Raw genomic sequence first — 14,637 nt, forward strand, 5'->3', positions numbered from 1 at the left:
CATTGTTGACCGTGACCCATCCTGGAGCCCTCACGTGACTAGCTTGAAAGCGAAACTGGTATATATTGCCCACGTCCTGGAAGTCATCGCTGAAAAAAGATGGGGACCGTCATTGAGTTTCATGCTATGGTTACACCAAGCAATTTTTGTGATGCCCAAAAGTATACAGTCGTGTGGATGGTAACAAAAATAAACCATTTTTAAGCAGGGAAGCTGGTTAAGCTAGCTACAACGTGTCTGACCATATCTAGAAAAACAGTCACAGTTTCGCCGCGAAGGCGGAGCAGTGAATGCGGTAGCAATAAGTTGGAATGTCACGCGAAGAATGGCAAGCAGATCAAAAAGTGGCCCATGTTGCTCACGCACAAATAGACAGATTTAGTTGCACGTCCACAGCAGCCGGACTGACGCAGCCTCCTATTGCGAATGGCTGGAAGGCTGCGTCAGCGCGGCTGCTTCGGACGCGGAACTAAATCGCCGTGTCTGAGAAGCGCGCCTTTTTTTGCAAACGGAGACTGTGCAGCTAGAACAGTGACCTTTGTGCGCCCGGTAATTACAACAGAATCGTTCCGGCAAAAGCCCAAGGCATACGATTCCCCCCCTTCGCGGGGCGAAGTACGCATGGGAGATGAACGCATCAGCGTGCGCCGCCGCGTCCTGACGATCTGGGAACACACGCTCATTGCACCATCTCGCTGGTAATGCTGACAACACAATAGTTCGTCCGAGATAGCCATCGCCAGCGGTAAGTGGTAGATGTGAATAGCTTGCCGTTTCAGTGTTAAGGAGGTGGTCCTTCGTGGCTCAGTTGCTAACGCCATGCACTCAAAATTCAGTGGTCGGTTGTTCGATTCCGTGCACCGGATTTGTTTTGTGGACTTTTTTGTTTTTTGCGTTTTTATATACACAGATACATATACATATACGGTGAATCTCGACTGACGCCGACCCCGGCGGTAAAATCCAGTCGAGAGTGTCCATATAGTCGCTATCGCAATGAAAAAATCGATGGACCATTGCGTAGCAACCGTTTACCTCACACAGCTGGTGTAAGCAATATGAATCTGCGGGAAAGCTCGGGGCTGCGCACCAACTGCGCCGTTATATTTGTACATAGTCGAACATCGCTACGCCGCATCTGTAGGGACGCCATGTGAAGTTGCACATGCGCCGGACTGCAACTGTGCAGCGTCCACGCACGAGCTAAGTAACAAAAAGTTGGCCCCGCATCTGCATGTTTCACTGCAAATATAATCGAGAGACGATAGTCTTGCGCGTGGAGAGAGTGAACAAAACGTTTATTTGATGTTCTGCATGAGAAAATCGGTCAATTGTATTCTGCGAGCGCTGCGTTAGAGAGTCTCGATCCGTCCAGCGAAGGCGAATGAGCGCATCGAGGCACGTTAGACGCGAAGGCCATGTGGCAGTTTTCTTCGAAAGTGAAGGAAGGCGTGAGCGCCCGCGGAGAAAGATGAGCGCCTGTCTCGGAAGTGATAAGGAGTAGAACGAAAACCAACGGGCAGGGCCACCACCGTGTTATTTTAGCAAAGCGTTGGAAACACTTGCTTTTTTTGAGCATCGAATTGCACTGTCAGCGCAGCGTGATGAACTCCATGGTCCCTAGCATTTTTTTTTGTGTGCCTTCTCTAGTATAAAGGCACACATACAAAACATCGACGTGTTGTTATAGTGCCTCAGATATGCGCAATAATTGCTTTTTAATTGACAATTGCACAAGTATGAACGCTGAAACTTCAGCAGTATTGCTGGGCGCGGCAGATGGGGCTGGCAGTTTGAGGTACTGATAGGTATTTTTAGGGAAATAGTTACCGCGGACAAACAGACAAATGGACAGACAGACAGACAGACAGACAGACAGACAGACAGACAGACAGATGAACAAACAAACAGACAGACAGACAGATAGACAGACAGATGAACAAACAGACAGACAGACAGACAGACAGACAGACAGACAGACAGACAGACAGACAGACAGACAGACAGACAGACAGACAGACAGACAGACAGACAGGCAGACCAAACTTTTGGCGTCGAAAGTCCACAAGAAAGACTATCGTCTTTCAAAAATATGAGCTGTGTTGAGAGACAGTTTCTCCATGGGTCGCCCTAAAGAGGGGGCCGTGTTTCGCGAAGTGAGACTCGCCGCTATGCGGGAGAGACAACGCTAACGACATGCCGATTACAAAAACCCTCGAACAGTGAAGTTCAACTATGGTACAGCCAAGTATCACAGTGTTACAACCTTGAAGCAGCGATGTTCAACCAGGATATATATACAAACGGGAAATCACGAGATCGAACACGCTCGCTTTGCTTTGGTCTGGCGCGACATAGAAGAAACTGCGTACTGTTTTTACTTATTATTTCTGATATTTTTCATCGTTTTGAGAATGCCTGAGTAAGAAAAGTAGAAAAAAAGCATTCCGCACCACCCTATCAACACCAAAATACTATCAAATACCACTAGCGTTACTTAATAAAATGGTTTACTACTTACGGTAATGATGACACTTCATTGTAACCTTGGTATTGCACGTTTCATTGCTGTGAAATGAAACCAAAGATACCGTCAATGTAAACTAAGCGGATTTGCAGACACATAATATCATGAATGAAGTAACATTGTAAAATTGTTTACCTGAGCGCAAGGAACTGCATTACGTTCTCTTGTCCACGTGACTTGTTGCTATGACGTAGAGACATCGCATATGGCGACTCAAGTGCTATGATACTGGTCTCAGAAGCTTTTCTAGAAAAAAAGAATAAAAACAGAACATTTGGCGCGTCATATATCTTACTAGAATAAGGAGGGTAAAATTTAACAAAAATTAAGACAGCGAATAATTTTTTATTTTACTCTTGATTGATTGATAGGTGAAATTGAACTTCCCAGAACCACCATATGATTATGAGAGATGCCGTAGTAGAGGGCTCCAGAAATTTTGATCACCTGGGGTTCTTCAACGTTCTATTTCACTCTTCACCAATAAATGTCAATGTAGAAACTTTTGTTTCGGTACAATGTAGGTGCTGCATAAATATTACTGTTGCCACCACAGTTGAGAAGGGTGTTCTAAAGATAAATAATTAACGCACGAGATGTCTCGTTTTGCCCCGCACGTTGGGGCAAAATGAGACACAGCGTGGGGCGAAATGAGACAGTGTGACAAAAATTTCATCCCTCCAGATTTTGCAGTAGAAGCACCTGAAAATTCTCATGTGGTCCCCCACGCAGTCTTCTCGAGCCCACTCCAAGCACTCCACGCAATAAATCCAGACAGAACCGGCGCTGTGTTGCTTCAAAGCTCTTAGCAAATCAAGCACCCCCAGTCTTTCTTTTTGCTAATGGTGTCTTCTGTTGAACGCTTGCACTTCATTATATTACTTAATGATTGGAGGCTAGGTATGTTCAGACGCATCTTCTTTGCCTATCTTTGCCGCTTTGATGCAGAACTGCACGGACATTTCGTGGCTTCAGCTTTGTCAGCCAGGCTTTGTGAGGTGATGAATTTTGAGCTTTGTGTTGCTTAGTATTTTTTTTTAATTTTAGTATGAGCAAAATAATATTGAAATTAGATTCCAAGACGTGTTTGCAAATGGCTTGACTTGAAGATTTTTTTCAATGTTTTTATGCGTCTCTTGAGAGCATCTCTGGGAACGCGGAACAGCCGCTATGTAGCGCTAATGGAGTCCTGTCCTCAACAACAGTTAGTGTTTTTTATGTCGTTTTCAACCCATGAAGCTTCATATAAAAGTTTCTTCTACGTCCTAACCCTCCTGAATGAAAATTATTAATATTTATTTATTATGAGCAAATGGTTCACTTAACTTAATAAGACACTCTCTAAGGCATTTCGATCACTTTTTGTCAAATTTTGTTCCTCCGAAAAGCCTGAATTTTAAAAAAATTTCGCTTTAGCACCATTCACCAAATGAGCCTAACTTTGGGTGGTATGTGGCTAGTAGTATGAAGTAACAGAATAAAAATGTAAGTTGTACTGACGTCGGAGTATCTTCATGCACGGATCCAAAAATTTGGCCTAGCAGAGTTTCGCCCCTTTTTGACTGGTCATGAACACACCGACACCAGCTATGTAATCATTCCCATGCGAATGCTGTGAGCAATCATAATTTCTTACAGATAAGATGGTAGACAACTACCAGCACCTATCGCTGAAATAGAGAAACAAAGAAATATACTTATAGTATTATCTACAAAGGTCCGCAAGTCGAAATGTCGCGTTTTGCGCCTTGTCTCATTTTGCCCCATCCTATCCTGAGACGTGACCTACAATAATAATTTTTCAACAGCAGATTTAACGTGATATGAGAATCGCAAAGTTACACTACTGCCTTCTCGTTTTTATGCGGCTTTTTTTTGGCAAATGTATGGAAGTAGGGTGAGCATTGGTGACATTCTGCGAACGGCAAAGAGTTTCTCCGGCATAATAATAACATTGGCAGTTGAGTATTACGCAAAAACTGACATATGTTTTATGCGAGCAAAGCTATATATATGAAGGTGTATGTTTTATGCAAGTAAAAGCATTATAAGGTTCATGGAGCCGGCTGATTTTGCATAAATGCATCGTTAGTAAATATAGACCATTTCGGTCAAACCAAAACAGCGCTGTATCTCAGGCTAATACGTACTCGAAGCCCATTTCATGACAGACGCTGTCGCTGAGTGCGTCGTCCCAGGTGTCGCCACAGGCGGGCATCCAACTAACTCCTTTCCTCCCGTGAACAATCGCATCTCTTAGTTGGACTGCAGAAAAAAGGAAGACCAAATACCGTGTCATCAACTTGTTTAGCTATAACCGTGTTATTGACTTCCCTCGTTCTTAGACATATTATTCTTTCAATAACCTCTTTTGCAGCAATTGAATCAATCTAAATATATTTCACAACTAGTATTCATCTCGTTACATCTTTTTTCAAGCTCGATGTGCCAACATTTATTGGCCCATAACATTTATCTACAAATATATAGCAGTGTATGCCAGATGGAAATACAAATAAAGTTTGTTTTAATAATGTAACCTCATGTCTGCACGATTCAGGGGCAACTATGTGGTGTGGCAACTTTTCGTTTGTAACGCATGAGATGAACCTCACATTTTTTTAGGTCAGACTAGCATTTGGCGCGAAAGAGCTTGAAGTGAAGTTAACAGATCGAAGCATGTTTACAATATAAATCTGCTTGATGAATATAAGATTACGTGAGACACGAAGACTTACCACAGTTGATTTCATCACTGGCGTCTTTGCAGTCGTAAATGCCGTCACAAACGCCGGAGTGGTCAACGCACATGTCGCCCGAGTTGCAAGTGAAGCCTAGACAGGTCGAACCTGCATTAAGAAAGAAAAGCGTTGAAGGGGCCCTGCAACTCTTTTTCAACATAGTGGGAAAATGCTACCGATTTGTAATCGTGGCTTCGCAGAACACACGAGCTAAACACTATAGCGTAGCACGCGGCCTAGAATTTACAGTTCATTCTCAAAGCCAGGTACGAATTTACCATAAGGCAACGGTAAATGGTCTAGTTGGTTCACTGCTTTTCGACATTCTTAAACTGCGCGAAAAGAATAGTACACGAGTAAGAAAACATGGAGAACACCACTAGCGCGAACTTCCAACTGTCTTGACACTCTGCGTTTGTGGTGTTCTCTTTATGTTTTTTTACTCGCCTACTTGTCTTTTCGCGCAGTTTGAGAACGTCGAACAGCTAGAAATCGTTCCCTCTTATTTGTACAAATGATGCCATATACAAAAACAACCACGCCATGTACCTAAATTCACGGCTACTAACTGTTTTGAACGTCGTAAGCTGCACAGTTACAGCGACCACCACGAGAGGCCTCCGCTGCTTGCCCGTGACCACTGCGAAGATAAGGAACGCGTCCAAAAAAAAAACATAAAAGTGCTCAAGGTTTTGACGAGTGCATGGCGTAACTAGATTAAGCCTCCAGCGCGCTCGTCGAAACGAAAGAGGCAAGAAAGCAATCACAGCATACGACACATCTCTACAACTGCGCTCGTATTTGAAGGATTCTCAAAATGTTTTAGATGCGAAGCATCTCTTGCTCAGGGGTATGTCACACATCCATAGTTCACACTCACAGAACGCATGCGTGGCTCTCTTCTTTCCCTCTCTCCAAAGCTGCACGTTGCCCTCCCCTTCTCTCTCCTGCTTACGCTCGCTCCCCCATTGCGCATGTGTGTCCCCTCCCCCCTCTCCTTTCCTACACTACCGCTCTCGAGCCTCGCAACGCCCCCGCAGAGTGCGTCTGCTAGAGAGATTGTGGTTATATCAGAAGAAAAGAAAAGAAAGGTGCCGACCCGTAACTGTCTCTCCTTACGAGGACACCTCAACAGGTCGGCAGAGGAATGGGATATGGGGAATTAAAGATATAGGGAGAAGGAAGGAGGGATAAAAAGAATAGAAGGAAAATAGATGGATAAGAAGCCGCCAGCCAACGAGAGGAAAAAAGAAGGAGATAGGAAAGTGGGGATCCGGTCGAAGCAGTCCAAGGGCGGGGTGCCACAATGCGAGAGCTGCACGGCATCAGGAGACCGCGGAGGGCGAACCAGTCGGCGGGAGCTACGCTGAAGTCGGAGATCGCGAGGGCACAACCGTCCAGCTTGAAATCCTCCGAGCGAATGTGCGTCTGCTAACCTACGTTCGCTCCCCATTTGCTCCAGGTATTCCTCCCCGGAGAGTCTCACAAAGGGGACGCAGGAAGCATCTGAACAGCAGTACGTTACTCTCTCAACTTCTCTTCTACCACCTGCTCGTACCAACGCCGACTAAATTTAGTCTGTGTTGCTCGTACTCGCTCCCCCATTGCGCATGAGTGTCCCCTCCCCTCTCCTACGTTCCCACTTTCCCGCCTTGCAACGCCGCCGCAGGGAGCGTCTGCTAACCTACGCACGCTCCTCCTTTTCTTGTTGGCACTCCTTCCCACGGCGTCTCGCAAAGCCGACGCAGGGAGTCTGCTAGCGAGTTTCTAAACTGAAAAAAAAAAAACTGCTCATGCTGCACAACTACAATGCTCCTCATCACCCCTAGATCCTCTTCGGAAGAATAGTATTAATTCTTTTTTCGCGATCGATTATTGAGACCATAAACAACACCAATGAGAGCATTCTATGATTAATTAAAAAAGTGCGGCAGAGCCTCTTTAATAAAAACATGACTTGTCCCATCTTGCATTATCACCCTAAATAATCTTCGACTAAGCCTTGCGACGTTGTAAGAATCAACTTATTCTCGTGAAAGTCCACAATGTGTCCCAGCTGAAGTCTTTTGATGTGCGGCCTTGTAATTCTACAACCTGTCCTTACTGGTTAGTGAAACTTCAGAAAACTTGCGCAAAATTTACGTCAGTTCCCTTGGTGAGTTCAAAGGCTTATGAAACTACCTAACAGAATGCTTCATTATAGCCAGACACGTTCTGTATTTGCATGACTAGCAAGCCGGTATTTAAATATGCACAAATATCGGAAACACACGACAAATAGGATCACAGGACTGGGCACTGAAATAACAACTGACAGGTTTTCATCTTGTGCTCTCGTCTTTTGCGCCGCTTTAAATACAAACATTAAAAGCGCTCTCTGACTTATGACTTTTGGTAAACTTACTATGCGATGCGCCGTGCATCGTATCGTTCTTTTCTACAGGCGACGGCGCACCAATCGCAGCCTCGGCAGTGACACTCTGTAAATCTTCGCCGGTAACATTTGCCGCGGCTGCCATTGTGGACGAGCTTTCTGGCAACAGTGTAGTCGTTTCATTGTATCCAATCATCAGCGCTGCATGACTCTCGTGCCCATGGCTTGTCAACATTGGCATCGTGGTCCCCTCAGCACTGGAAGTGTTTGAAGTGTTTGTCAACGCAGTTGATGTGGTCGTCCCACTCTCCCGACTTTCTTCTTCCATGTGTCTCGAATGAGCGTAGTCGTGCGTAGTGGCATGAACGACCTCGTGGGACATTTCCGTCGGAGCTCCCATCGCAGTTCCTGCGACTGCAGTCCTGTTCTCCACAAGCAAACCCGGTTCAGTTGTCATTGCCCCCTCGGCGCTGTTGCGCTCTATAAACGCCTGCATCTCGTCGACGACAGTGCGATTGGCAAGTAGCGCCGCTGATCGGCCCCTACTCTCCGTTCTCGTGTCGTTCGTGTGCGCGGCATGGTGCTGGCCTTCGTGGTAGTTATGATGATGGTAGTGGTGGTGGTGGTGAGCATGATGTGAAGAGGACGTGGAGGCATCACGACTGGTCTCGCTCGAAGGCGAGAGCTCGCCGGAGTCGACGTCCATGAGCCGCATGGAGGCAATGGTCTCGTGAGGGTCAACTGTCGTGGTGGCGACATCGTGGTGGTGACTGTCATAATGGTCGCCGCCATGGTGGTGGCCGTTGTCATGATGGCCGTCGGTAGTGTTCGCAGTCGTCATAACCATCGTCGCGGTCGTCGTCGAGTGTACCCCCGCGTGGTCGACCTTGTGAAGCCTAGCTTCCACGCCGGCACCAACGTGTGTCATCGGAGTCTTCGGAATGGTCGTCGTGACGTTACCCTCTTCGAGGATTGAGTCCTTCGTGTGGTTCACCTTGGGAATGACGCCCTCCAAGTCGAGGAACATGACGTCGTGCGCCGTGGTCGCCGACGCCGGCGTCGTCGTAACGCTCGCGTTCTCTCCTTCGTGTTCGCCGTGGATGTTGTCGTGAGAGTAGAGGGCGGCTGCCATGGCGGACGCGTTGTGCTCGAGGCCGGCCATCTTGCCGGCGGCGTGTGAGCGCACCGCGGCCGAGACGTTGCCGTCGTCAGCCTGGGGGAACTCGAGAAGGCTGTACAATTGCGGGTCATGGGTGACATTGTAGGAGAGCAGGCCGGTCACGTTGTGGATGAAGTCCCGCATCTCGTAGATGTTGGAGAACACGGACGGGTGCTTCTGGTAGGTGCCGCAGTGGCGCTGGTAACTGAGCACGCCGGCCAGGCGCCAGATGCTGTTTGGCGAGAGGCACATCAAAGGAGCTCCAAGATCACCCTGCATGGCAAAGAAAAAAAATTACACGGCTTGTAAAGATTCAGTGCTACTTCAGTTTGGCACAGTTGCGATCTGCTCGCTCATTTACATTTGCCATTTCTTTCAACATGCTACATTTCATCTGCGAATTATATGCGCTTCTCGCAAACAGTCAAGTGAGTGATACGGTTTCCGCTCTCAATGTTTCACTATTCCTGCACTTCAAAGTCACACAGAGGAATCCTGCCTGATTACGATAAATTCAACACTGATAGTGGTGACGGCATTGACGTTCGCGATAGGTCGTCAGGTCGCTGGAAACACCCCGGGTAATGCATTCACATACGGAAATGCAGCCCTTACCTAATCAAAACTTCATAAGCGAATTGTGAGAAACAGTGAATAGGGAGCATGTCGATGCGCTATACTCACGTCACACAGCTGACGCTTCATTTGACGCCCATCTCCGCAGATCATCTTCTGGGTGACGCCATTCTTGTAGTGTTCCTCGTTGTTGCACGTGGTCAGCTCGTTTATGACGATCGGCAGGTGAATGATCGACGAGGCCGTCTTGAACGGAACTGCAAGTGCGGCCAAAGAAATCGGTCGGAATAATAATAATATTAAAACTGTTTCGCCAAAAGGGCGAAGCAATGAATGCGATATCAACATATTTGATTATTCGTCAAAGCAAGTCTAGCATTTTTAGGAGCAATATTAATTAGAGTAAACATGCGCTTGCTATGTAACCGAGTCTCCTGCGGCGCAGCCGCAGCAGATGACCACAACATGACTTGTGCATAGTGACGGCGTTGATATACGAGGTTAGGCTGGCAGTCGACTCATTTAGGTCCGATCCCATGTAACTCTACAAAAAACGCTGGTGTAAAAGAACACGGCCTCTCCTGGTACACTTTTCGCACTATATTGTGTGTGTGTGTGTGTGTTAAGAGTGAAACACGTAGAAGCTCCCGCCTACTGTGGGGGCACAGGCCGCGCACTGATCGTTGCTGCGATAGCGCTGCAATCATAAGCCCCCCCCCCCCCCCCCCCCCCCCTGTTTTCTCACGAGATAAGCTCGTGCGCAGACGACCCAGGCCAGAAAGGCGATGTTCGCTCCACATAAAAAAGAGGGCAGCACATCTTTCCCTGTAATATATATATATATATATATATATATATATATATATATATATATATATATATATATATATATATATATATATGAATGAGAGTGGTGGTGTCAGCAAAAACCAGCCGGCCGAGAATGTTCATATAATTGCTATCGCAATAATAATAATATTAGTAATATTATTATACAGGGTGTTACATCCCAAAACCACTATATGATTACGAGAGACGCCGTAGTAGAGAGCTCCGGAAATTTCGACCAGCTGGTGTAATATAACAAGCCTTGACATCGCAAAATACACGGGCCTTTACTATTTGGTTTGAGTAAGTATTAAAACCTTTTTACAATGCGACTCAATGCATTGGTAACGTGTTGTATACTAGTAGCACTAAATATGAATGTAACAGTAAGAGTATACCTCGAGTGTACCTTCTTTTCACAATACCACCGGGAAAAATCCGGCAATTCAAAAAAGATGAAACGCGCGAGCTTCCAGCACAAGGCATTGTGCGAGCACTCGTGCCCATCTTGCTACATAGTTGAATGACATCAGAGCAACTGCGTGTTGATCCCGATCAGTGTTTATTTCATTATGCCATCTGTATATCAGTGTTTCATACCAAGAAATGTTAATAATCACAATATATAAGTTACAAATTTATCAATCGCAACAATTGCATTCTGGATACAAAACCACTCAATGTTACCACGATAAAAATTATTTTAGCCTTGAAGCACAGCAAAAGCACCTTTTACTGCCACTTCTTTCCTAAATCAATCAAAGATTGGAACAACTAACAAATTTCTTGTTGATTGTGTCAGACAATGGTTCAGTTTTCTTGTTTTAATGTTTTTCAAGTAGCAATAGTATTTTGTTACATTAGTATTGCATTGCAAACTTCATTTACGCCTTTACACACAAGCACACACACATACACACGCTCGCAGCCCCTCTTTCCACCTCGTATTTAATGCTTTGATAAAAATGTCGGTGCGCTGACATAAATAAATAAATAAATAAATAAATAAATAAATAAATAAATAAATAAATAAATAACCTACCTCTGGGCCTTCCGTCTCCCAGGCTTCCGACGAAGCAGGTGACGCCCGGCCGGGCCACGTCGTCGGGCAGGCAGACGGCCGACGCGACGTGGTTGGCGAACGACAGCGGTTCGGCGAGCCTCACCAGGGCCAGGTCGTAGTCGGGCAGCGTCCTGGAGCGGAACTGCGAGTAGTGCGGGTGCAGCACCACGCGCACCACGCTGTGGTGCTTGCGGGCGCTGGCGGGGCGCGTGAATCCCGCCTGCACGTACAGCTGCGAAGCGTTCGGCGGAAGCTGCCTACGGAAGAGAGAGGGAAAGCAAACGAAGAACGAGCTGGAGAAACACATATCTGCATAGCAGCGCGTGCCTCAGGCAGCCACTGCCGATATAGACCGGCGAAGGCATCTGCCGTTTTATATAAGTGGTCCGGTGACCACCTCTCAGCAAATTATACTTTGACGTTACAATTCGATTCCATTCTCTCGTCGAGTTGAAACACCCTGTATTTACCTCAATGTCGCCCCACCGACGTGGTCGGCCCATTTCGGGCCAGGTGGCAATAGCATGTGACGACATTATCAGGTCACGTAATGACGTCATTGATGACAACCCAAAAGTGATGCCATTGACGACGACATTCTGCTGTTTATGACCTTTTTTGAAGCGTCCTTGTAGACGCCGAACATTGAGGCTCTTGAGACATAAAGGGCTTTGGTCCTTACGAATCCTGAATCCAGTCGCTTGACATGCATACGTGTATACACCGTGACACGGAACAAACGGCAAAAGACGACTCACTGGAGACAGTAGGCGGTGGTGAGGACCCAGAGCGGGCTCACGATCTCTCCGTGGCAGGCGGTCGACGAGTCGTTTCCATGCAGGAGGGCCAGGTAGGGCCAGACGTCGTTCTGCGTCGACTGCCCCGTTGCCTCGCGCTCGATGCGGAACAGCACTTCCGTCTGATTCTCGCACTCTGCGGTAAGGAATCGCGCGTCGTCATTGCGAGGCACGTACTCAGCGTGAAAATACACGGACGGCCAGAATCAAGGAGAAAGAAAGGAAGAAATCAACGCAGAAAATGACGTGCGATAGAGCCCACCTCTACTTCTTCTAAGAAGGAGAGAGAAATGAAGGGGCAATGAGGTTAACCACTTAAGGAAGTGCTTGGTTGGCTACTCTGCACTTGAACAGGTTACATTAAATAATGCATGAAATATTAAAAAATAAAAGGTAAAAAAAAGACAGTAGTATAGGACAGCCAGTGAGAACATGAAGAAAACATGCTAACGCTCAACGATCGTTCACAATGTCAAGTCGCCTTTAAGCACCACGCATGTAGTGTCGCAAAGCGAATATATTAAGCCCGAACGTTATGAAAGAATTATTTGCAATAGCTAATGAATTTCAGTGAAACGGTAAAGACACAAACAACTAAGAAGTGTTTGGCGTTACGAGAATAACTACACTCGAATTAAGCATTTGCTTTCGAAGAGCATAATAGCGTGTGCTCGCACGTAGCAACGAGAGCGTATATACTACTGCTTCGATATATACTATTCTATATAGTAGTAAAGTTGGCGGTTCTCCGTCTGAGCTTAGTACACTAAAACGGCGCAGCATTTGCGATTATTCGTTGGCTGCGCTTGAGGCGCATACTAAACAAGTCCAGGTGGCAAAAATTATCAGGGATGATCAACAAATAACTGGTGATGCAACTAGTATCAGAAAATGAAAAGTTGAAGTGGAACATTCACCGGTTACATACGCTACTTCCGCCCCGCCGCGGTGGTCTAGTGGCTAAGATACTCGGCTGCTGACCCGCAGGGCGCGGGTTCGAATCCCGGCTGCGGCGGCTGCATTTCCGATGGAGGCGGAAATGTTGTAGGCCCGTGTGCTCAGATTTGGGTGCACGTTAAAGAACCCCAGGTGGTCTAAACTTCCGGAGCCCTCCACTACGGCGTCTCTCATAATCATATGGTGGTTTTGGGACGTTAAACCCCACATATCAATCAATCAATATGCTACTTCCGCTTGCTATGCTAAGCTGACCCGAATTTTACTGGCGGTGCGTTGCTACGGGGCCATTAAGCTCATGGATATGAAGGTGCGAATCGCCCGCGAACGATTGTCGCTGTACTCACCGAAATAGTCGCACCTGACGGCGAGCGCACCGTGGTGGCACGAGTCCACAAAGGTGAGTCCCTTGGACCACATGGTGTCGGGACCGTCGTCGGGCGCGTTCCACGAGCCCCACGTGGTGACATTGGCCTCCACTCTCACCGTTCGTATCGAAAGGGCGCCGCTGTAAGACGCGAAGGGGGGAAAAGAAACAAAATTAAAATAAACAGCGAAAACCTTGCAAGAGGTTCCACAAAAAACAAGGAAGCACAGCGGTGAAAATTCGTTGAGCTTTCGATTCACTTACGTAGCTATTTCCTGGAGTGTGCAAGCATTGAACAGACAGAGATCGGAGAAACAAAAAAATGTCAATTGACACTGATAGGCGAAGCGAGAAAACCGCGTTAAAGAGAAATCTGTTGTTCATGTGGAATATTGTGGACGTAGTCATGACTACTTCCAGTTTGCTACCCTACAAATGGGAAAGGGCATGTTACATGATTGGCTTTTGTCATGTTTTAGATATCCGCGTTGTCCAACTATTCTAAACTTGGAATACCAGCTATCGAAAGTCAAATTGAGTTGTTCGATTCAGTATTATTTGAGTCACACTCAGAACTCAATTCGCCCACCCCTATATTTGAAAGTAGAGATTCACAAGCAGACAAATAAATAAAATAAAGAAAAGAACACGGAAGGTAGAAACGTTGATGAGTAGCTTTGTAAATAACTTGACGCAAAATTCTGCAGCTTTTGCGTAAGACGCGTATGAAGTGTAGACATGTGTCTTTAGTGTCTTCTTAAATACCGGTAATGTTGAGTATAGAAAGAGTGCATGGCCCTGGTTCAACGAACCTGTATCCCATCTCCTGGCAGAGTTGGTTGCCGTGATCGAGCGTCGCGTTGTCCGCGCACATGAGCGTCCACGAACCCAGGTCGCCGTCAAACGCTTGCGCCAATCCGTTGTTGTCCACTTGCACTGAAATGACATGCGTGCGTTCTATCATAAATATTGCGTTTTCCGTCGTAACCACGGTAATCAACAGGGTGGCAAGGTTGGAATAAACTCTTGTTCATGTACGATATATTTTAGCTACTTCTTTCATATCATGCGTTTTTACAGCGAAAGCTGTAATAAGATAACAACAAGAGTCGCGTTCTCTGCAGCTGTCCGCCGCAACTGCTGCTAGTAACCACTGTCACAGAAAATAAGAAAAAAAACTAAGTACATAAAATAAACGTCAAGGACACATTGGGGTTCGAACCAAGGACCCCGGCGTGCCAGCCCAGT

General features: G+C 46.5%; 1 protein-coding gene across 5 annotated transcripts in view; it reads right to left on the bottom strand.

Annotated features, from left to right (window-relative positions):
- Positions 1-14,637, bottom strand: part of LOC119170642 (uncharacterized) — a 314,953-nt gene that overhangs the window by 9,945 nt on the left and 290,371 nt on the right. For all 5 annotated transcript variants that reach the window (XM_075886974.1, XM_075886973.1, XM_075886971.1 and 2 more), the window contains 10 exons: positions 14,202-14,325; positions 13,370-13,530; positions 12,027-12,201; positions 11,248-11,525; positions 9,486-9,634; positions 7,673-9,074; positions 5,266-5,376; positions 4,678-4,792; positions 2,663-2,773; positions 2,522-2,568 (listed from right to left, as the gene is read on the bottom strand). In XM_075886974.1, coding sequence (XP_075743089.1) covers positions 2,522-2,568; positions 2,663-2,773; positions 4,678-4,792; positions 5,266-5,376; positions 7,673-9,074; positions 9,486-9,634; positions 11,248-11,525; positions 12,027-12,201; positions 13,370-13,530; positions 14,202-14,325 — 2,673 coding nt within the window. The remainder of the gene's footprint in view (positions 1-2,521; positions 2,569-2,662; positions 2,774-4,677; positions 4,793-5,265; positions 5,377-7,672; positions 9,075-9,485; positions 9,635-11,247; positions 11,526-12,026; positions 12,202-13,369; positions 13,531-14,201; positions 14,326-14,637) is intronic.

The sequence above is a fragment of the Rhipicephalus microplus genome, chromosome 2, assembly GCF_043290135.1.
Source record: "Rhipicephalus microplus isolate Deutch F79 chromosome 2, USDA_Rmic, whole genome shotgun sequence".
NCBI classification, from domain to species: Eukaryota; Metazoa; Arthropoda; class Arachnida; order Ixodida; family Ixodidae; genus Rhipicephalus; species Rhipicephalus microplus.